Below are 24,924 nucleotides of genomic sequence, written 5' to 3' on the forward strand. Positions count from 1 at the left end.
GCGGCTCAACAAGAAGTAGCTCGAGTTCAGCAGTTGCTGCTACACCAACAATCCAGGCGTTGAGGATTCGCCCACCAGCCTTCACTAAAGGCAAGCTAGATGGTATGAATTACACTCTATAGAAGTTTAAAATTATTGCTATTCTGGATTCATATGAGCTTCTCGAGACAGTATTGGGGACTGACCCATGACCACAAGGAACCCTCGACCTAGCAAATCCAGGGAGTACGATATCTCTTAATGTCAACCTTCTACGAGCTTGGAAATGTAGGAACGCAGATGCTCTGTGTGCCCTAGTTACAAGTACTACTGATAGTGTTTTGACCTTGATTCAGCATACATCTAAGGCAATTGTGGCTTGGAACATATTAAAGAGTCAATATGAGACGTGGAATCAGACAAGGATCTAGAACCTGGAGAATAGCTCCTAGCTGAGTGAAGGAGAGACAGTAGAGGCGTTTATAACCCGAATCAAAAATCTGCGTGACCAGATGGCTGGTGCTGGGATACAAAAGACTAGCAAAGAGCTAGCTTGGCAGTGGCTCCAGATATGTCCACCAAGGTTTGATGGACTAGTAACAGCACTCAACACTCAGGTGAGAACCCAACCATTGTCATTTGAGGAGTTCTGTGCTTTACTTATGGAGGAGGAATTGAGGCTTAAAGCTCGAGATGGAGGCAGCAATGAGAATGCCACGTTCTCTACCACTGCAAAAGGCAAAGGTGGTTCCTCCACCAAAGGTGAGTCCTCTACTAGTGGTGACAAGAACAAGAAGGGCGGCAAGAAGAAGTTTCAAGGAGAATGCTTCTACTGCAAGAAGAAGGGCCATGTGATTGTAGATTGCTGAGTCAAGAAAGTAGATGAAAAGAATGGTACCCTAAAGAAGACAGATAAGGGGAAAGAGATAGCTAACATAGTGGAAGCAGAGTTGGATCTATTTCTGGCCATTGAGGAAGAGTGTTCCTCAGTTCAAGAAGCACCAACCACTGATAAGTTGGACTCTCTCTCTCTCTCTCTCTCTCTCTCTCTCTCTCTCTCTCTCTCTCTCTTTTAGATCCACACTTTGGGGGACCATTTTCCATTGCCTCTTCAGGGATAGTTATGGGATTTTGGCATGTTTCCTCTCCTACCCAGACCAGCGGTGTTTGGTAGGTTTCATTTATGAGGCACTTAGACACCATGAGAGGATACTCCGAGCACGGAGACATGAGCAGACTTCTTCCTCGGTTGATCCCTCTCAGAGCTCTATCATGAAGTTCTTTCAGCTAGATCACATGGACCCTCACGAGATGAGGCCTCGACATGACCGTGACTCGGAGCCTGTGACCCAATAGCTCAGACAGAGGGTCGACACATAGATCACACTTGGGGACATGCCCTCCTTGTTTAGATCACAATAGCCCTGGTCAGATGCAAAACTATGACCAGGAGATGTGCCAGGACCACACCTCTGAGTGGCCGACAGCACTCTATTGCCGACTTCATGCTTGTGACTGCCTCATCCATCCTGATATCTTGCTGCTGCCGATGATGATGATGATATTGATGATGATGCTGAGATTGATATATAGTCAACCATCGACATGACTATGTTGTACTTAGGACTTAGTACTGCCATTCTGCATTTTTGCATTTTGCATTGGTATAATGGACGCGTGTTTAGTAGCTCCACTATGTACACAGCTTGTTGTATCAGGATTTTCACAGTCTCATAGGCCCATCGGTCTTCCAAAGACTTTCATAAACTTTCTCTCTCTCTCTCTCTCTCTCTCTCTCTCTCTCTCTCTCTCTCTCTCTCTCTCTCTCTCCAAGCAAACTTAACATACATCAAATCCTTTTCAATGAACCAATAATGCATATAATAAAGTCATAGAATGCATAATCTCCAAGCAGTCTAGCCTCAGGAGCACTCCAACATCTTGGCACAGTCTGCAATTCCACTGGTAGGATGTGTACGAGAGTTAGTCATATAATGCATAGTCTCCAAGCAATCTAGCCTCAGGAGCGATTTGGTGTCTTAGCATGGTCTACAATTCCACTGGCAGAATATGTGTGAGAGTTAGTCATACAATGCATAGTCTCCAAGCAATCTAGCCTCAGGAGCACTCCAATGTCTTAGCACAGTCTGCAATTGCCCTGGCGGAATGTTTACAAGAGCCAGCCATATAATGCATAGTCCCCAAGCAATCTAGCCTCAGGACCACTCCGGCATCTCGTTGAATCTTTACAAGAGTTAGTCATATAATGCAATCTCCAAGCAATCTAGCCTCAAGAGCACTCCGATGTCTTGCCACAGTCTGCAATTCCCCTGGAAGAATGTTTACGAGAGTTGGTCATATAATGCATAGTCTCCAAGCAATCTAGCCTCAGGAGCACTCCAACATCTTGGCAAGATCTACAATTATCTCACCTAAACTTACTTTCTCCGGCATCTTGGCACGTTCTACAATTATCTCACCTAAACTTACTTTCATCCTAGTCTCTTCTTCTCTTATAACCAACCCTTGTCATGGTCTGAATAAATATATGTTTTGAGGACTAGGACATTATCTCAGAATATGTTCTAGAGAGAGAGAGAGAGAGAGAGACTATGAAGATGCAACAAATTATGAAAGAAAATAATTCATCAAATGTTGATTCTACTAGAGTGAAGAAATCAACGGTATATAGTATGGAAACAGCAATCTTTCTTTGTTAAGTTAGAATGCTTAACTTGTGCTTATGAATTAAATATTAAATATTAAATTGTTTTGTTAATAGACTCTGAGTGAGATTCCAAATTTAGGTGTGAGTTGTGACAAAGTATCCTCGAGCAAAGTGCAAGTACACATCTAGTGTCTTGGATATTGGAGAAACAGAAAGTAGTTGTAAAGAATATTGGACAACAAGGATTGTCTCTAAATGACATTCATCTAGGAGTTGAATAGCATTACTCATTTTTATTATGATTCACTTAATTTGCAATGCAATACAAACATTTCTTTTCTTACTCTTGTTTCTAGTTGTTGTTAGCATATAGTGAAATTGTATTACAACAACAAATTGTATTGATAAATAGATAAATTTATTAATTTTATGAAATTGCATTTAAAAGCAATGAATGACTTTACTAACGAGTGAATCTTATTTATATAGTCAAACATTTTGCCTAAAATATTTTCATTCTATTGTTTCATTATATAGAGATTTCTTTTCCTTTATGGTACATTTCTATGGGGGCCAATTCTCTACATAGTGAAATTTTGCCTCTATATAGTAAAATTCTCATAATGACTCTCTATATAGTGATTGTTTTCCCCATATAGTGAAATTTTCTCACATTTTGCCTCTATATAATGAAACAATATCTATATAGTAAAATTCTCATAAGGACTCTCTATATAGTGATTGTTTTCCCCATATAGTGAAATTTTATCCATATAGCAACATTCTCTTAAGAAATCCCTATGTAGAGAAAAAAAATTCCTAGTATAGTGAAATATTCTCTAAGTAAACTATATAGAGACACTCTCACATTTTCTAGTCTGGACTTTTACTAGATATGTGTATTTCTTTCTAGTAAATAATCTAACAAGTCCTTTTTTTTTGCTATATAGAGATTGGTTAAAAGTTCCTTGGTCTACTGCTATTAGAGCATTTAGAACGACTTCTTGAATGTTCTTGCCTCCAATAAAACCAAACTATTTTGCCAGAATGAATTTAATTCTATTTTCCAAGGCTTTGGCAATGACCTTATTATAAGTCGTGTTCAACATGGAGTGGTCTCCATTGATTGGGCTTGAGTCTATTACACCCCTTTGAATGGTGGACAATAATAGGACTTGGTGGTACATCATACCTATTATGCCACATTCCAAAGTGATGTATAGTACATTTACTAATATGGAACGTATGGAGGATGATCATGGCCATGGAGGTGATGATGATCATGATACAAGAGAGGAGAGATAGGAGATACAGATATTCAGGCTATTACCCATGAGCACAAGCTTGCCATTGGTGATGTTGATTTCGATGAGCACAATAGCACAAGTAGTAGTGGGCTAAATGTATTTATTGATCTCCACATTGGTTTGGATATTCAAGTGAATAGTTTGGCAAGGGTTGATCTCATTGACGATGAGATCGAACCATATCCCATCATTGTGTCATTCAAATTTCTTACATATTGGCAAACCAATTTTATATATTGTCTCATTCTGATCCTCACCTCACATAATTTTTGTATATTGTCTTATTCTGATCCTCACCTTAGATAATTTTTGTATATATACATTTGGAAAAAAGTGCATTATGGTGTGTGACACATGCATAGCATTAATATTTTTATTAAATTAGGTGCTTTGGTAATCATGGGCAATGTTTAGCTATCCATGATGCACATTTACTAGCATGCAGTAAAATCTTAAACTCTATTGCCGTTTAAAAATGCATCTAAAAGTGCATCTATTATACAGTTTAGACATGCTATTAAACGCATGTATAACTTCAATTGCAGATGCTTGTATAACTGCACTAATAGACACACCCATGATTTCTTTAACTCTATCCGTGCTTATAGACGTGTCCAGATGCATTGTGTTGTTGTGAGAGCTCAAAATGAAGGGATAAGGTTGGACAGCCCAATCTATAATGTTCTTCTTCTTCACTTCTCTTACTCTGCCAAGACTGGTAATGTGCCTTGTTTTGCTCTCCTCTTATGGATAAGAGCTTGTTCATACCAATTCAAGATCTTCTTGCCTTAAGCTTGCTCATCCTACTTCGGTGCTCGGATTTCTCTCTTGCAAAACTACTCAATGCTGGAGCATGATGATTAGAGTTGTTAAATGTATGGTAATCAATACTCACACACTCCCACAACCCCTAATGGGCTGTGATACCATGTCATGAATATGACAAGTACTATGCACATGCACACCCACTGATAGATATGGTGGAATGAAGCATCTTGGGCTCATTATTCTCTATTGGTCTCTGAGTGTACTATTAACTAAAAATGACTAAGGGTACCTTATGTACGTGGCACTACACACCTTGTGGAGACAAGGTCCATATATATAGAATATGCATGGATTTCCTTTAAAATTTTCAAATATGCAAGGGGAAAATATGACAATCTCATGTTCCTGCTCCCACAAATATAAGGTGTATACCTTGAAAAATATGCAAGATTTTAAGATTTATACATATTTTTCATAAAATGTGAGGCCCAAGGGGGGGGCGCTTTTGGATGAGGGGGGCTAAAACAAAAAATACACTAAAATATGAAAACCCATATCCTTTTAAATTAATGTAACTTTAGCATGTGTTATATAAATTTCAAGGTGTAAAGACATATTTGAAGCTCTTTTACTGTAGAACACAACCATGTTAATTTGACTAATTTCTATTCATGGCATATTGTTAAATTCATCTCATACTCAAGATTCTGATAGGTTTTCTTACTAAAGGGATTTGGCGCCCCAAGCTACACACACACACACTACAACTAGTGGTGTGAGATAGCAATATGCTACGTGTCTTGCTTATTCACCGCACTAAGACTGTACCTATCTAGAATGAGCTGGTGGATACAGTTTGGCATCGTGTGCCCCATATGTGTCAAAGGGTCATTAGGTTTAGCTTTAAACTCCTTTATGATGGCCTCGCGTTTGCAATATATAGCCCGACTTGCCTTCCTTTCTTGTTTCTTTTACCTTTCTTAGTTGAGCTTTACTGAGTTCTTTTGATATCCACACTTTTGATAGCATTTAATTTGTTGGTTTGTCAGAATGTAAACTCTACTTAAATCCTTCGTGTTGAACATTTTGTAGTAAGATTCTTCCTCCACATACAAATCCTAAGAAAGCCCCAACTATTCTATTTTCTTCTATCCCTCTCCTTGCTCTTTGATTTCTTTTTCACATATGAAAAGGCAATTTACTTGTAATTTACCACTCATCCTTTAATGCATCTTTTTGCCTATGTTGATCGAAATTATGATGTAGAGATCATCTTCGGGCTATTAGTTTATGTTTGACATCTTTGATTCTTCTTTCAAGTTCTTATTCTACATGCAAGCTCTTGGAGCTTACCATTTAATGAAATGTTCTCCTTTTGGAGCAAAGCAACTTGTTGTTGAAGGAGCAAAATTAATTCATTACGATATAGAAAATAAGGGTCTTAACTTAATATTGGCCAATGGGAATGCTACTTCCATTAAGATTTTTCGTAATCATTTTTTAGGGTTGAGTGAAATTGAAGGTATCCAACATGGTTTCTAATTTGGAAGCCCTTGAAAAGAAGAGGCCATTGTGATTATAAGCTCTGAGAATGGGCATCATAGTGTAACGATAATCTATTTTCTGTTTACAACATCTGAAATTTCTTGTTAAGACCACTTTGTGCAATCTAACTTTACGGATACCAATAGAAATAGAATAGGGTTCACTTTAATCGAATTACGTTAAGCTTACTAACCTGTAAATGTGTGTGTATGTGTGCACTTTGACGAGCGAGTGAGTCTCTCTTTCTCTCTCGAAAAAGAAAAAAGAAACGAGAAAAATATTAGGCTAAGGTTGTCAAACAAAGAGATTTTCATTCGATGTACTGCCAACAAGAAAAAAGTGTAACAGAGAATGATGCGCTCGAGAGCGATTCCCAAGATGAAGCCTACATACACAACATCGTATTTACAAATTACAGCTTCTTCTTCTGCAGATCCGATGCGTTCTCTCAACGAGTCGCCAAATCGAATGCTACAAAGCCAGGCTACATTCCCGATCACGGGATCAGATTAGTCCCATTCCGACAAGATCAGCCGAGTGTTGCAGGAGTCGTGCAGATTGATTGCGTGAAGAATCTGCTCGAAGAGTATTGTACCAGCTGAGCACATGAAGGATGCGGAAGTTTTGAAAATGAGCTAAATTGACAAAAAGCTGCGCGACGATATTGATCTTGCAGCTGCAGGTGTCTGCACGAACGATTGGAGTTTGGAGTTGGAGCTGCTTGAGTTGCAGTAGCTGGGACTGTGTAATAACGTGCATGGAGGCATACATAAATGGAGCAGCTGGATCTGATCTTTAAGGCATGTAGAGCTTTCCGCCGCATTTGCATCTCCAAGCCTCAGGATAATACTCGGAGGTCTTGCGAGGTCCTGGTTGCACCGGAACTCGCACAGGCGTGCATGGTGTGCACTTGCCGCACTTGGAAGCACAAGACGGGGGCTTGGATCCAGGGCCACTCGCAGCACCACCACCATCCCCTTGCACTCTCGCAAATTTATCCGCCTTCTTCTGATCATCAGCTGGGCGTGTTGCCTGAAGCTTCACCTTCATCAAAAACCTGAACAAGCTCAGCGGAGATTTTCTTAATAGCTGGAACGGTCACCTCTTGATTTCCATACTCTTACCTCAAACTCCCGTGCATCCTGCAGCAGCTTCCTGGAGGGAACGTCCTCCAGACTTTTGCCAGGTTTGGCCCCGTCGACTCTCTGCCTCCACAACTCTACAAATACGAAATGCGTCTGGTTGATTAGTCACACACGTGGGTGATCTCCTTTTATCGGATCGGTCATTCAGTCCTTTCATAAATTGGTTACTTCACGCCGTGAAGGTTCTTCATACGTACCTCCTTCAAGGCCTTGAACCACTTGAAATCGCGCGATGATCGCACCAAATGAGAGGAGTACTATCAGCAAAAGGCACAAGAAACTTGTCGCCGTAGACTCTGTCGGACGTATTTTCTGCGTCCTCCCGTGCATAGAGATTTTCCAAGTCCGTTTCGACATTCCTGCTGCTTATTAGCAGAGTAATAAGCTTACAAAGCTTAAGCGGAAGGCGAGATACTCCCTCACGCAACTTCGGATGAGATATTTCGTGCAATCTGCCTGAGGTCCACTCCAGCGAAACGCAAATTATAGCTAAAGGTTGGACCTTTTAAAACGTGGTGAAAACCCCAACGCCTCACGAAGTAGAAACCTCCTAAAGCGCTCATCCCCACCATCGCATCGACTCAGAATCTGCAGTCCTGGATGAGTACCTTTAGCTGGTAAATCTTACTGTTTGCCTTGCGTCTTACGTTCTCATTTACGATTCTTACACAGATGTAAAATCCTTAAACGGCTAATAAGCAGATCCGTTCCTCAGTGCCGCAATATTTAAGGCAAGATAGCCCCCTCTTGTTGTAGTTCGGCGGTTGCGGCCCACCGCATCTACAATGAATGTTCCCCGGCTTCCCAAGTGCTGCTGCTGCAGCTGAAAGGCAACAAAACGTAAATTTCGCCACCGGCCAGCAGGCCCGAAACCAGCGTGATTGTAAAGCAAGATCAAATGGCAGACTGGGAACTGCGATTCTTGCCGGGGTCATCTTAGCGTCTTTCTACCCAGCGTCCAAAAGAATGTGCAAAGGGGTAAAAATTGGTTCTCTTTGATAGAGAGAAAGATCTGTTGGCGTTGATGCTAACAGCGGGTGGAGTAGTAATAAATTTGAAATCGAGAACGGAATCTTTGTACGAGAGTGAAGGGACAGTGTTGGAGAGCGTTGGCCGGAGCCGACAACATCTATGATGATGAGTGTGTGCAGCGCAGAGTACAGGCTTGCCGCTTGGCCAATGGTTCGGCAGTGTAGTGTACTCGAGCGCCTGCAGAATACCATTGCCTGCCTGCTCGCTCTAGTCCACCCATCTTGTCTTCTCGACGTATGCCACACACATTTCGAACACAACTCCACGCTCAAATTTCAAGCAACGTTGCTAATGATGTTGCTACGCAGCAATTGGAGATCTCACGGTGAACGTGCACGGGCAAGGTGACCGGGTCCGTCATCACTACAGTAGCTTCAATAGAACATTTCCCTTACAAGGTTTTAAGCAGAAATGAGCACAAGAATATGCTATATTGGGAAGCACACATTGCTATGAGAGAAAAAAATCCACTAATTTGTATAGGAGAAAGAAGAGGGGTGGAAAGGAAGGACTCATAAGCTAAGGTTTTATAAAAAAAATTAAAGATGTTTCTAGATGGAGATCGAGAACTCTTCTTAAAACCTCCTCCTTGTGTTGATCTTTCTGCCCTCCTACCATCTTCCTTCATCTTCAACGCCACTAGCAATATCTTCAGCAAAGAGCGAGGGCTTCCTCAAATGAATCTATCCGCATTGTATTCCTGCTACTTCCTGAATGCAAACGCAAGCTCAAATCGATAGGAGCACTTCGACATTGTAGCTAATAAACAAGTGGTAATAAACAAAGAACTCAAAGATCTAACTTGTAATTATAATCAACCAATATTCTATAAGGAATTTAATTTCGATTCATACTTGGAAATAGTTTTATTTAACCGTCATATTTGTATCCAATTTGCAATGAGAGATATACAAGCAGTTAAATTGGAAATTCGAGGAGGTTTCTATCCTCGTCGAGTCCTTTACTTGAAGATGAGGGGTCGGCAAGACATTCCCCTAACCCGGATTGGTGAGGATTCGGCGTCGGGAGAAACAGAAGAAAAAGCTGCTGAACTTGCTCGTTTTTCACGTGTATCAATCGAGGGATTCTAATATTTCGACCGATCCGGAGGTTCCTAGAAGAAGCAAATGAGATGTTGCAACACGTCTAGAGGGAGTTCAAGCTCAGAGCTCCATGTTAACTCGAGATGTCTACGGAGAAGAAACGTAACATAGAAGTTAGGAGGTCCTAGGCACCCGTAGATGTCAGTGCCAAGAAGGTGCAAAGGGTTGGTGAAGGGGATGAAGGTGGCAATGAGTTGTCAGGTTCATTTGCCAAAGCTCTTAAATCTGGCACGGAAGGACCTAGTGCTATCGAGCTCGCTTGCTTGGAGCATGGTCTGCAATGTATCAACCTCCAAAAGCGAAAGTCCTTTAAAGCGACTTATAGAATTCCTTGTAAAGTGGTCCAGGTGTGGGTGGATATTCAGCCTGAGAGCCTTTGTCGGGAGTATCCACGTTTGCTTGACTTTGGAGTCTTCATGCTGTTTATTGGATGGTACCCAACTGAAGATTCTGAAATGGTTTCTTGCGGTCTATTAAGGGAATGTTTTTCTTGTTGTCTACCGCTTTGTGGGGCGAGATTCTTTTCAGCCTACTGTGCAGAGTGCTGGCAAAAGGGAATGGCTTATCTCCAGCTCGGTGGGTTACAAAGGGAACCTCGTATATGCGATCCCCTGGAGTGCAACCTTCCCTCTGGAGGAGGTGTTGCAACATGAGTGTCTTGTTTGGATCCACTTTTCTAGGCTGAATGAGCTCTTGGTGCTGGAACTCATTACAGTCGCTTCAAGTTTGGGGAAAGTCCTCTATCTTCTGTGAGTTCAACCCAAGAGGGCCTCTCCTAAGATGTGTCTTTTGTGGGACACGAAGCAATCCCCTCCAGAAACACTCAAGCTCACACCTCCTAACGGTTGGAATGTCTTTGTGGAGGTCCATTTTGGTATTTTTCTCGATGCATGTTATTTTTGCAAGCGGAGTGGCCATTTTGCTCGTGAGTGCCCAGAGAAGGAAGGGGCCAAGAAGCCTGAAGCTATTAGACATACCGTGTTGGAGGAAGGCCCTCAAGATGTTCCAATGAAATTACACTCTTTTGTGCTACACTGTTTGTGACTAAGTTTTTCTTGTATTCTTCTTTAGGAACTTCATGGAAGATGTGATGGAAAGAACAGACGGGGATGATATTGACTGTTCATATGCTCTAGCTAGTTTATTGAAGTCAAGTGATGTCACTGGGATACTAAGGGACCCAAGACACAAGCGCCTACATGTGCAAGTTACTGAAGAGGTGATGAAGGACTTCAAGGATATTGTGGATGCAAAGGAGATGCTTGCAGCTTGTGATACTGCTGGTGTAAGTCGTGAAGCTTACACATCTATTTTCAAAATTTTCAAGTCTACTATTTTGGGAAAGTATAAGAAGTCTACAGTGCCCCTACCCACACCTTGGTCTATGAGACATGCACGGCAAGAAACAAACCAATGTGCAAGAGAAATGCTTGGAGCGTACCATTGCATAAGGAGCACAATGACTTGGAAGAGTAAAAAGAAATCTGGCTTGCAAACCTTTGAGATGAATGCTTTCAACAATGTCTACTTAGATGTTGAGAAATAAGCAATGGTCAAATTCTATGGCATAAGAGAAGATGGTAAGAGAAAATCCATTATAGCATTGCACTTTACTTAGTTCATTTCCTATATCATGTTTATCCTAATGATTTCTCTCTTTTGTTGTACAAATTGCAATGGAAAGCTCATATTTGACATCAAAATGGATGAAGCTCAATTGGTGAAAGAACACAAGTTAGAGAGAGTGAGCATTTGCATTATGAATAAAACCTTAGCCTTTGTTCAAGGGAATGAAGAAGTAGAGCAAGATTTCTCAGTGCAATCAGAGAAAGTTATAAGGTGGCTTGCAGCATTTGAGAATCTGAAAGAGTGCCATGAGACATTGAAGTGGGTTCTAGATAGAAGGCATAGTGCTTGGAAAGCATCCATAGGGAGTCAAGGAGTCACACGTTGGTTGCAAGCTAGAGTGAGAGAAGGGAGCAGATGGATCCAACACCAACAGAAGCTATGGTGTAATTATATACAAATATGAAATAAATATATTAGTTATTTTAACCACAATTTGTGTACTCGCTCTTTAATATCTTGCTTATTTTAACCACAATTTTTGTGCTCACATGACAATGGGAAAAGTGGGGACATGGTGAAGGACGGGGGAGAGAAAGGAGGGGCATAGGGCGAGGCAAGGGGAGGGATGGAGTGGTAGCAAGGGTGGGGGGAGGGGGGGATGGGGGTATGGGGGAGGGCGATGGGTGTGGGTGGGGCAAGTAGGGGGAGGACAATGGGGGGGAGGGCGATGAGAGTGGGGGGTGTTGGAGGGGTTAGAGCGGGGCCAGGGGCACAATGAAACCCTAAACGTAATTAAAAGGGGTGTCAAAACATGATGGGCCTATATAAAACATTTAAAAAGACCCTAACTCTCATTATTCAATGGCAAGAGTGAAGAACACTACTAGACCCGCAGGATGCCACCTCCATCCTTCCTCCTCTAGCTCCACCACCTCCATGGCATCTATGCACACGAACCTATCCGGGTCCGATAGCACCTCCTCCAACTCTCGTGAGCCCTCCCCCAACTCTTATGAGGTCTCCCAAGACTCTCGTGAGTCCTCCCCTAACTCTCATGAGACCTTGCCCAAGTCCCGTGAGCCCACTCCCCAGTCTCATGAGCCTTCTCCTCCTCCCAAGTCTCGTGACCCCACTCCCCAGTCTCGTGAGCGCACTCCCAAGCCCCAAGAGCATGAGCCTTCCCCTTAGCCTTCCCATCAGCCTGACCCTCAACCTTCCCCTCAGCCTTCCCCTCAACCTTTCCCTCAGCCTTCTCCCCTCGGTCTTCCCCTCCCCATGAGACCACTCCCTCAATCGAGCAACACATCTTTGAGAACCTCCCTTCCCCTCAACCTTCCCCTCCCCATGAGAGGACTCCCCCGCACAAGGAAAATGTATTCAATAACCTCCCGGACATAGAGAGGCTTCCTGAGGGCCAACAATAGACTACTAGCAAACAATCTTCCCTCTCCCAGGGATATAGCCCATCATAGAAATGGTACCTATGCCCATAAAGAGGGTAAAGTAGATGCCAAGGAAGCCCCATCCCAAAGAAGGACAAAGCTCAGGATGTCCGCGAGAGGAGGATTCGAAGGAGGATCAACACAGAAAAGAGCAGCATAAGAAATTCAAGGCAGACAGGAGGCCATGGGATCATGTTCAAGTAGTACCTATAAAGCCTCCACCAAGACTCAAGAAGCCATATAGAGCAAAGCCAAGAGCGTGAGCCCTAAGGGTTCAGACAAATGTAGAAGACCACCGACAACCTGATCCCACGTGCTCCCTTCCAACGTGTGGTACGGGAGATAGCACAGGGATATAAGGATGACATGTGATTCAGCATAGGAGCTATCAGGGTGCTCCAGGAGGCTCCGTAGCAAGTGACCACCACTCTGTTCAAGGAGGCTAACTTGTGTGCCATCCATGCAAAGCGCGTCACGGTCATGGACAAGGACATGGCTCTGGCGAAGTGGCTACGGAGTGACCCAAGCTTGAAGCCCTAGATTCTCTTGCAGCCCACTCTTAGGACTTAGACCACCCCCTGCCCTTCAAGGCACTATCTTGTATCTAAGGCCCAAGGGCCGATCTTTTTTAATAAAATATATCCACATTCTCTACACTATCGCATTGTTGTGTATTCTCCATGTTTATGACTAAAGTAGCTGATCATTTTAATGTAAGTTTTGAATTCTGTCAAATCGTGAAGGAATTTCACCGTCGCGCAGAAGTGAAAAGCGTCCGGGCCAGGACCCTAGAAAGCCTAAAACCCGCCACAGTGAGAATTTGGGCATTCTAGTAGCACAAACGTCTCAGACGCTTTTCCCTTCTGCGCGACGGTGAAATTCCTTCAGGATTTGATAGAAATGAACTTTTAATACCCATAATTGGTGAAAACAATACTAAATTGGCTAGAAATGTATTAAATTAACACAATTAAAATGATGGAGAAAATATATCATCGACTTAAACGAAACACAATGGAATTCATAACGAGCAACGATAACTTAAAACAAATAATAAAGACATGTAGTCATGTATCCATTTAAATATATGTTTATATATACAAAACACCTCACAGGCTATCTTTCTTCTTGGCTAGTTCGAGTACATTGAGAATAAGGGTCTTTGAATCCCCTAAGGGATTCTTAGATATAAATCTAGCCACAACAGCACTAACATCCTCCTCTCCTGCTGCCAAAGACATAGCCGTTGTCGTCAATGCCCTGCTATGAATGTTTGATACAAAGGTATTGATAGCAGCCAAACGGTGTACCAAAATGACTTTGTCGGCATTTTGAGTAATGTTAGAGTATCCGATAGCACGTGATAATGCCTTGCACTTCAGCAGCTTCGAAGGACCTCGAGGAGAAAATTTGATGTGAAAGACCACGATATGCTCTGCAACTTTGCCAAGGTAATGGCCAAAGAAAGATCTTCCCCAAATGCGTTGCAAACATTACCCCGTCAAGATGAGAATTCATCAAGCTCAAACGCGTCCTGCAACAATTCAACAAACATTAGAAGACCGACAAAAAGAACATCAAAATAAAAAAGATTGTCCGAATTTACCACTATAGCATCATCGGTTTCTATCCCTTCCTCATTTGCAATGTTGATGGAACCAAGTGTTGTGTGATGAACATTCCATTTGGGAGGTGGACGCTTTCTCCAGACCTATGTTGGAGGTGGAAGCTTCTACATGAGAGGGTTGTGCATCATATACGAACATGTCTACATCCCTCATTGAAACTACTGTCGTTAAGAGAAACTCTTCCATTGTCTGGTCTTCAAAACCTAATCCCTCAGGATCTTTGGCACTTGTGTCAACATCGAACCCCGATAGGACTCCGAGTGCCTCATCCCCTCATAGTCCAAAAAGAACCTCTATGTCATGGAGGAATACGTACTCTTCTACATCAATGATGAGGGGCGACGAGGACCTAATTTTGATTCTGGGTCAGCGGTCTCCGATGCAGATTCTTGCTCTACTAGGGGCTCTTGAAGTAGGCTCAATGCTTGAGCTGCTTCCATCTCCTCTGTTGCATCATCAAGGCTCTCTTCCATGTACTTGTCCGAGTCTAGTCTAGGGATGACCAGATCAAAAGTTCTACTAGAGGGGGTGCTAGACGATGAGGCTTCTTCCTCTAAATTTCCTTCTTGGAGAAGGAAGATGAATGTCATCTCCCATGAAAGGAATTTGGTGCCTGTATTTCTTGTGATCCCCACGTCTAGGATGTCTTGAACTTCAACTATCCTAAACCCTTCCTCTTTAAGGTTGTCACAAAAGCGGGCCAAGCACTTTACAAACATGGGTTCCTCTATGAACAGATACTTTATGTAATCTATGGGAACCCACCTCTTTGAAGAATGGTCAAGTGTATAAGCAAAATTTGAGAAATTATCTTGCATGTAAAGGATGAGATCTAAGAAGTCATCCTTGGCTCGCATATATGTGCCTAGGACATCTAAACTTCCTATCAAACACTAAAAATAGCTCTTCCTCACAATCTACAAATGCAGTTCGTGAGATGAAGTCATGGAGGGAGTAACTTTTGAGGGCAGGAGTTTCTATGGCTCTCTAAACATGAAAGTGAGAATGTTATGTAAAAAGGGCTCTTATCCCTTAATATATATCAAAACCCTAAAAATTAAAATTAATCATAAAATCCCCAAATTTTTTGAAAAACATTTACCATGAACTGAAAGGAGAAAACATTAAAAGAAATAACATTTTAATTTAATTGTCCATCATCTTTTGAAGCAATAACTAGGATTTGACAGATAAAAAAATAAATGCTACACTAGTCAAACACATTGTTAGCAATCTTCAAAGTTGCAGGAGGAATGAAATTGGCACTATGCATGCACTTCTCCACACGGCGGCTAATCTTACCACCATTTAAGGTAAAGTAGAAGGACTCTAACATGCCGTCCTCCATGTCTAATAGGTGTTCTCGCACATCCCATAGAGTCCATTGCAATGTGACATTCACATTCTTGACATCTCCGTTTTCGACATCAATAGACAAACTTACCCATATATTGTCTTCACCATTAGAGTCTAGGGGAAGCCACCGACCATTTGTTTTCTTCCAGCGCCTCTATTGAAAAGCTAAATAGAACATTTGGCATGACAAATGGTATCTAATAACCACATTTTCTTTACATGTGTGACATTGAAACACATCACACTTTTGGTCACCTAACCTGGTTCCCCAATTCATCCCAAGTAAATCTTCAAGAGCATTTTCATCTACATGCTTGCAGGCCCACATAGTTTTTGTTTTATGCATATGTATATTCTGAAGTAAAGAAGCAAAAATGTGCAGAAGCATAAACCAATATATCCTTGCCCATTTGGATCCAAATGTAAACTTCATGGCCATGCCCACATCCTTTGCAATCTTGTCCTTGTACGATTGCAATGTCCTCGAGTCCACATTGCTGCAATCCATGTCTTGAAGTTGTGGTGGTGCAATGGTTTGCAAACAGCCATAGCTTGATGATGTCATTGGAGTGATGTATGTTGCATTATATAGTACCGATACACATTCTTCATTCGCAAGGAGCCAACTTCTCCCCGGCATGCATTTGCTTACCTATATCCTCATGAATCGCAGTGAACTTTCCTATGAATGATTCAATTGGTTCCCACTCCTCGAATTTCAAAGGGAAAACATCTGCCACCCTGAATAAGAGCTCTTAAAAACACAAAATCTCCAAATGGACTCATTACACTTACAAATGAAAAAGATACATAGATAGAAAGGCTCACAGTGTGATGGTATCCTAGATTGATTGAATGATGGAGGAAGCTGTATATCTTTTCCCATGTAAACATGTTGCACTTTTATGAGCCATCCTTTCTTCCCAAACTTGAACTTCAAGATGCACCCCTTCCACTCATGCAAGATGTCACCTCTCTTGCTCTTGGGAAGCTTATGTGGACCTTTAGCCAATCCTTTCATCACTATCCAGTCATTTAAGCTGTAGGTGCAAGGGATCCATCCAATGCATTTTTGGTGTTGTGGAAGACACAAGAGGTCACAACATTGTGTGGTCTTGTAGCCTTGCTCCTCACCACGCTTGCAAAGGTTGCAATAGTAAGAATGGGACTCCTACATAGGGCACCTATTCTGAACCGTGAAACTCCTTGTGGACCCTAAAACCTCTTCTGAACCTTGGATCCTCCTAAACCTTGGAACCCCCCTTTTGAACCACCCAACCATGATGATGCACGTTCCTTTCATACAGACATGCGCGATGTTTTCTTACCACACTTAATCATACGTCTCTCTCACTGAAATATGATGAGGTCCTATGCTACACCAATACTACAAATGATGACACCAATATATCTATAGGTGACAAAAAGCCTCAAAACCCTACATACTGAGAACGCTATGCTCTTCTTGCAAAAGCCGTGGGAAAGAGCAAACATTTGGCACTGTTGTCATGGAGACTAGCATCTCAAGTAACGAGTAGACATATGCAAGTGTGTTAAGAGAAACCACCATGAACTACCATGAACAAAGCACTCAAGGGCAAGGAGAGTTTTAAAAAAATTCCAACTCTCACCAAAAATATCAATCCCAAGCATCAACCTTGGGTTACTACCTTAAGAAAAAAATTTTATTTCTTAAAATGAAGCCACTTGAAGAGCAAATAGGGATATATAATGGACACCAATGTGTAGAGCTCACAATTACACACATTTTACCTTCTTACAGAAGAGCGATTCAAGCTAACCATGGAAAGTTATGGCACACAAGAATCTGGGTCTTTGGGAGCATATGATTCAATAGAAGAGGTTCTTGCTTTCACACTGGACAAAATCAAAGATTCAAACAAATCGATCTACTCCAACCTAGCAGATGTTCTAAAAGAAGCCTCCACATCTCACTCCGGACAGCAGGAGGCCTCTAGATCCATCCTCATTGACAAAGAGGAAGGGATTGAGCATGACGACTCCATAGTGGTAAGAAACTATGAGCTTTGAATTTCTTCTCTCTTGGTATAATTTTTCTTTATCGGCATTCTAATGTAATGTTGGACTGTTGCAGGAGGCATTTGAGGTCAACCTCTTCTCATCTTGGCAATGCCTTGTTTGCAGTAGCTTCGACCGAGATCACTCACTGGCACATTACCTTAGCTAAGCAAAAGGGCGCTTTGTGGTTATCCACAAAAAGTTTTTGCCAGAAAGCACTAATGACCTCTTGAAGTGCAAGGCCTTGTCAAGAGTGATTGGTCATGCTGACATCAATCGGAATGCTGACAAAGTTATTTTGGTGAACCACATGGCTGCCCTCAATGCTTTTGGAACCAATTTTCAAGATATGACATTGACGGCAGCAGTCATGTCCCTGGCCAACAAACAACAATGGTGTTGAACCTCTATTGACTAGGTTTAGAGCTAGGAGTCTATTTGGGAATTCAAAGCCCAATATTCTCAATGTTTTAGAGAAGAGAAACGGTGTAAAGCCTTATTATACATAACTTTTATCTATATGAATACAGATATACTTTTTCTACAGTGTCCCATTTTGTGTTATTTTACAAATTTTATTTTAGACTGTCATTGTATTTTGTAACTTTAATTGTTGTTGGCATTAATATTTTCATTCACTATTTTGTTCCAAAGCATGCTATCAGATAACTTTTTGCACTATAATGGTCATTTCTAAGAAATCCAACAACAATCTCACCCTGGTGCAAAAGGGGAAATTGTTCAGCATCGCACGAGGAGCCCCAAGTTAAATAGGCTCCATATTCGCCATAGTGGGTTTTGACCTTTTTGGACTCCTTGGGCGATGTTGAATACTTTCCCCTTCTGCACCACATCAAAAAAACATCATTTGACCACTCAAATTCACACTGAGCTTACATTAACTGATGGAAAGCATTACATAACTTGTATAATAACATGGGATCAATAATAGAACATAAAAATATCTTTTATTCATTGGCCTCAAAGGGCAAAGATTTACAAAATAATTCAGATTACACCAAGTGTACCTAAACAACATCTAGGGCCTAAGGGAGGGATTGGAGCAGATGCGCTTGGCGAGTGCAAGGTCCTTGTCCATCACTGTTACTCTTTTGGCATGCATAGTGCATAAGTTTGCGTCTTCAAAAAGCCTACTACCATCTGCTTCGTTGCCTTCTGAATTACTCCCATAGTGCCTAAAGTGAAATGCACATCATCCTTGTAATGCTGTGCTATTTCACATACAACACACTGGAAGGGTGCACGGGCAATGAGATTGTCCACAGTGGTATGGAACTTGTGGATCTCTTGAAGTGCTTTCACGCCTGATTTCTTGCACCTCTTAATCTTTGCGGGACCCTGCATCAGCCTATGGACATGGCTCCATGGCTGCTTGTCCACTTTAAACTTCTTTTGCCTCTCCTCCCTTGCAACCTCCTCTTCAGACTTCTCTTCCTGTGTCTGGTTGGACCGTCGAGGTGGCCTCTCATGCGTAGGGGTCTACTTTGTCCTTGTTCCCTTTTCCTTTTGCTGAGGCTGTAAGTCAGGCTGAGGCTCTTACTCAGCTCATAGTAGAGGCTCCTCATATGTGACAATCTTGATGCATAGAGGGTTGATGGTGCTCTTCCTTGCGGTCTACTTGGTTGGAGGATTGGGGCCAAGGTTTATGATATCTGCGAACCCACCAAATACTTCCTCTTGTTGTGGCCCCTTTAATCTCTCCATCTCCTCGCTTTGCCTTTGTTGCTCCCCTTATTGGTCTAGATGCTCCATGCCAGGACCCCACGGAGGAGGGAGGGGCAGTTGATCACGATTGATTGGACTATTTTGTCCCTTGGGAGAACTTTCTACTTCCACGGTTAGTTGTGTGGAAGGGCAAAGAGGACCCCTGATCGTGCTGGGATCCCTCATTGTGCTAAGATTTCTGGGATCCCTTGTGAGAGTCGGATGATGGGGACTCGCAATGTTGGGAATCCTAATGATGAGAACCTCCTTTAGATCTTTGTTGATCGTTGCCTTGTTGGCCACTGGGTCTAGCAGTGTGTTTGGAGGCCATGGAGTTGTGAGGAGGAGAGTGGGTAGCATTTAAACGGCATCCAAAGGGTCTAGTAGTTTGTTTAACTCATGCCATAGAAATGCAAGATTTTAGGGTTTTGAAGTGCTTTATATAGTCTTTTTAAAAGCAATTTAGGGTTTTTATTTATAGGCCCTTTTAAATTAGGGTTTTTTGAGTGCACCCCCTCCCCCCAGTCTTTCCTCGCCAGTTCGGTAATGCTAGATATTCACCACCCTCCCTCCCAACCCACCCACCCTCCGCCCTGCCATGTTGCACACACACATGCAACTCTGCAATGTCTAAACAAATTTGTGAATTTTGGAATCTATAATTGACTCAAAATAGTGTTAACTTTATTCATCAAACATTTTGTACTTGGGGTTCTCTTAGGACGCAATGCCTCCCCTATTTGACTCTACGTCGCAACCAAAGCATAACCCCTTGACTCCCTATTGAGGACTTCCAAGCGGCACGTCTCCTTGTCTTCTTGACATGTTGAAGTGCTTTTGCGAGACTTGAGACCTCTACCTTGTCGCGCTTGAGATTCCTAGCCTCTAAACATCTATAAAACCAGTTGAACATTTTGTGTAGTGCATTGCTTCATGCAATACGACCCCCATGCCTTGTATTGTTGAAGTAGGCTGCCTTTGCTCTGTAGTGCGCTTTCTCATTCCTTGAGTATTCCAAATGGACAGAGGGCCCCATTGCTCCACAAATTATGGTGCATGTGCATAGTAGGAAAATTTTTGTCTTTCCTGATTGTTTCTTGTCCTGGCTTAAGCTTCACATTGCCTCCGTGAAGTCCCATGAGTGAGAGTAGTCCTTCAGCTTTTGCAATGCATTGTGCAAAGATTTGTTGTGGCCTAAAATTCCATGCAGAAACTAAATGGAGATAGAGGAACTTATCACGTATACGTAGTTTAGCATGCAAAGTACACACGTGTATCCGCTCCAATGGAATCGGTAGAATGGGGTCCCACTCATCAGGATTCTTTTTGTGATGATTAGGGGCTGCACTTTGGTTGCAAGAAAGGATGCCGTTTTCCCACTGTAGGCTTCCCTTTTGTATCTTCTAAGAGTGGATGCAATACAAGCATGTCCATTTTGCATCTGCACCCGTATCACAACCATGCAAGCACTTGAGGGTCTTCAAGTCACTAGCTAGATGCCATTAAACTTTAAACATTCTAGGCCCATCCACTGTTAATGTTTGCCCTACTTCTTGTCTTTGAATAATCGACAAGATGCCGGTTCTCTCCAAAACCCACTTCAATGTCTCGTGGCACTCCTTTGGGGTCTCAAAGGCTGCAAGCCACCATATGTCCTTCTCATATTGTACTGAGAAACCCTGCTCAACTTCCTCATCCCCTTGAGCAAAACGCAAGGCATCGTTCATAATACAAATGCTCACCCTCTCTAGCTTGTGCTCTTTTACCAGCTAAGCTTCATCCATTTTTATAACAAATACTAGCTTGCCATCTGTACAATGAAAGAGAAATACATGAAGGATATAGAAATGAGAAGAAGTAAAGTTGAATGCAAAGAGGGGATTTCTCTTATCTTCTTCTCTCATCCATAGAATTTGACCATGGCTCTCTGCAAATTCTCTACATCCACGTAAACATTATAAAAAGTATTCATCTCAAACGTTTGGATGCCAGATTTTTTTTTACTCTTCCAAGTCATTGTGCCATTTACACAATGGTATCCTCCAAGCTTTTCTCTAGCACATTGGTTTGTTTCTTGACATGCAAGCTTTACAAACCAGGGTGTTGGAAATGACATTGTAGATATCTTATACTTTTTCTCCATAGGAGACTTGAAAATTTTTAAAATAGAGTTGCAAGCTTCGCGCCTAACACCAATAGCATCACAAGCTCCAAGCACCTCCTTTGCTTGCACGAGGTCCTTGAAGTCCTTCATTACCTCTCTAGCAACTTGTTCACGTAGCTCTTTTTGTCTAGGGTCCTTCAACACCTCAATAGCATCACTTGGCTTTATTAAACTTCTTAGAACATATGAAGGATCACTATCATCCATTTCCATTGTTCCCATCACATCCTCCATGAAATTCCTAATGTAGAGTACAAATGAGTCTTAGTGGAAACAATGCAACACCATGAATATTTTGGCATAAGAAATTTCATCAAAAAATTGGAGAACTAACCTTGCAGCCCGTACTTTCCTCTTTCGGGCACCACTATTGGTTGACAATGCATCCATAGATTGCAATTGTCTTTTCCTCTCCTTTAATCCCAAAGGTGTTCCCTTCAACTTTTGTACTTGTTCTATTGACTTCTCTTGTTTGTTCTCCACAACACATTGAAATTTTCCATAGATAGACCTTTCCAAATCTTGTTTACTTTCAGCGAGCTTATGGATTGATTCTAGTAATATTTTCCAAATGTGGTAGTTCTTCTACTTGGGCTCTCTACACCTCGCTTGCTTGCATAGCACATCATGCACTATATGAAAAGGAGGACTCTTTTGGGTGGCTGGGTTGAAAGGATATAAGGTTCCATCCACCCAAAGGTCAAGATGCTTCTTCCCTTGCAATTGAAGACTGTGGAGCACACTTTGAGGAGTTCCACTAAATCCCAAATGGTGTGTGCTTGCATATTCAGCCTCCATTGTAAAGTTCACATGGTACTTGTTGGATATGTCCTCAAATGGTGCCATGAGTACTCAAGGAGAGGTATCAAACAATGATGCAAGTTGAAATGTAGATGATTCAGCCCGAGGGGGGCACTATGTAAAAACCCCATATAGCACGTGCAATCAAGAGCTATTAAAAAAACACTGTACCTATGGATTTTTATAACCCATCTACAATCCTTCTGTAAATTTTGAGATGATTAACGTATCCCTTATGTATGAAAATTTTTGCTTTTTTAATTAAAAAACCCCTTATGTATGCATATTTTCTATAACTCCAAAAAAATGTAAAAACCCTTCTGTTGATCGCACATTCTTACATATTTTTTAGTGGACCCCCCCCCCCCCCAGGGATTTGGGTGCCCATATGACTTCTTATGTTGAGTGGCTTAAGAGAATGGACCCAATGACTCAATAATATTTTGTACGCACTGGAGATGACATCAAGCATGAAATTATGCATATTGGGAATGTGCCCATAGCAAGTAACAATGGTGCTAAGTAGGCACTTGACGATGAGACATATGTACCTAGTATCACAAAGAATCTAATTTTGGTGGGCCAGATGATAGAGAGAGGACTTGAGGTTCGATTTAATAGGCATGAATGTATAGACTTGGATACACTGAATAACATGCCTCTATACTATGTAGTTGCCCATGGCAAGAAGGGTGGCCATATGTTTAAGTTGAATGCCATTATGCCTAGATAGATGCAGAAAACTTGGCCATGCCTTATGCTGACATTTTTGACATAGAGATATGGCACAAGAGTCACAAGAATTTTCAACACTTACAAAGACTCCCAAACTTAGATGTTGTCTCTGTGTCCCAAAGTTCAAGGTCACAACATCATTATGTGTACGTGGTGCTTACCAATTTGCCAAGCAGGCACGAAAACCATTTTCAAAGGAGGGAAAGATAGCTCATAGATTGTTGGAGCTGATACATATAGATGTGTGGATGGCATCTCATCCTAGCATGAGTGCGCTGAAGTATTATGTATCCTTTATAGATGATCACATAAGGAAAAATTGGGCTTACTTCATACAGGATAACTTCGAACTCTTTGAGAAGTTTAAACTCTTTCATAACATGGAAAAGAGAGAGAGAGAGAGAGAGAGAGAGAGAGAGAGAGAGAGAGAGAGAGTGGGCAGCAGTTAGTGACCATTCATTCAAATGAAGGGGGAGAATACATATCCAAGGAGCTTACCAATTATTTGGATTCTCATGGCTTTTAGAGGAAGGTATCATGTCCTTATACACCATAGTAGAATGATGTTCAAACAGGAAGAATTGCAGCATTGCAAAGGTTGGGAGAGCCCTTTTGAATGAGATACATATGCCTCGACATTTTTGGGGAGAGGCAGTGGATTGTGCAATATACATTATGAATAGGATACCCTGTTATGGCAGTGCACAACAAGACACCGAAGGAGATGTATTCAAGACAAAAGATGGATGTGTCCCATTTCAAAGTGTTTGGTTTCATTTGGTATGTGCATGTACTAGATGAGAAGAGGAAGAAATTGGAATTGAAGAAATGTATATTTGCTAGGTATGCATCGGAGGCAAAAGGCTACAGGTGCTATAATTTAGTCACACTTGAGTTACACATTAGTAGAGATATAGTCTTTCATTAGCTCAGTAGTTGGTACACTCCAGTTGCTACTACCCATGATACGTATACAAATGTGGCTAGAAACAAAGCACAAGGGTAGGCACAAACAAGAAGTGTACCATTAGGAAAAAATAGAGCTCATTTTGGGGCCTTGTAACAAATTCATGATTTTCTTATTTTCTTGGCTCAAAATTAAAAGGCTATAGAGTGAGAAGCATAAGTTTATGCAGTCAAGCATTCAATCAGAGGCATAAATTGTAAAATAGATAAACTGACATTTTGAAGTTCCCACCTGAGCATTTTTTAGCATGTCATAAATGCTACATCTAAGGACCCAAACGGATTTCTACTACTTCAGTGAAAAATTTGGTGGTTTTGGCATCACCAGTGCATCCAGGGTAGAATAAAATCCCTAAAGAGACTTTTGAATCACTAAATTTGGCCTCTTAGAGAGTTAAACTAACCAAAACAAGCGCCTGACGGGAAACTAGTTAAGAAAATGATTTGGACACTTAGCCCTTGAAGAAGTGAATGGGGGAGAACTTGATAGATGAAAATTTTGATAAAAATTCAAAGGGAGGAGGAGATGATCACCTACAACACTCCCCCAATTCTTTCTCAATGTAATAGGATTATTGAGGGGGAATGGACGGTGAGTGGATGGCTAGGTTATTGCTACGAGAAGGGCTTGAAGCAACTTGGCGATGAGGATGGCAGTAGGGTGGTGGTCGATGGAGAGGGAGGAGGGTCTTGGATAGGGCTTAGAATGGGGAAGAGGATGGAGGCTAGATGTGGAAGAAGAAGAAGAATGAGGGGGTGGAGTGGGTTTTTAAAGGAATGGAGGTGGGGGGATTAGGGTTCGGGTAAAACCCTAAAATCTTCTCGTTCAATAGGCACAAGGCTCTAGAAATGTGAGTAGCATATTCCATCCAAACTTTGACTCATAGAATTCATACACCATTGTAATAGTATTTCTTCAAATATCATATCTTTTAATGAAGATGTAAATCA

General features: G+C 41.8%; 1 protein-coding gene across 1 annotated transcript; it reads right to left on the reverse strand.

Annotated features, from left to right (window-relative positions):
- Nucleotides 1-6,884: 6,884 nt before the first annotated feature.
- Nucleotides 6,885-7,932, reverse strand: LOC147904242 (EPIDERMAL PATTERNING FACTOR-like protein 6). The gene is made up of 3 exons (XM_087397834.1): nt 7,610-7,932; nt 7,392-7,486; nt 6,885-7,311 (listed from the first exon to the last, which is right to left on the reverse strand). The coding sequence occupies exons 1-3, from the start codon at nt 7,767-7,769 to the stop codon at nt 7,063-7,065; spliced, it is 504 nt and encodes a 167-aa protein (XP_087253960.1). The 5' UTR covers nt 7,770-7,932; the 3' UTR covers nt 6,885-7,062.
- Nucleotides 7,933-24,924: the final 16,992 nt, after the last annotated feature.

The sequence above is a fragment of the Dipteris shenzhenensis genome, chromosome 2 (genome assembly GCF_047967505.1).
Source record: "Dipteris shenzhenensis isolate YYH24624 ecotype China chromosome 2, Dip_SZ_1.0, whole genome shotgun sequence".
In the NCBI taxonomy this organism is placed as follows: domain Eukaryota; kingdom Viridiplantae; phylum Streptophyta; class Polypodiopsida; order Gleicheniales; family Dipteridaceae; genus Dipteris; species Dipteris shenzhenensis.

Coding starts and splice junctions, on each gene's coding strand:
- LOC147904242 (XM_087397834.1), bottom strand. CDS start 7,769: ATGTCGAAACGGACTTGGAAAATCTCTATGCACGGGAGGACGCAGAAA. Junction 7,487..7,609: donor GGTTCAAGGCCTTGAAGGAG/GTACGTATGAAG, acceptor TCGTATTTGTAG/AGTTGTGGAGGCAGAGAGTC. Junction 7,312..7,391: donor AGGATGCACGGGAGTTTGAG/GTAAGAGTATGG, acceptor TTTTTGATGAAG/GTGAAGCTTCAGGCAACACG.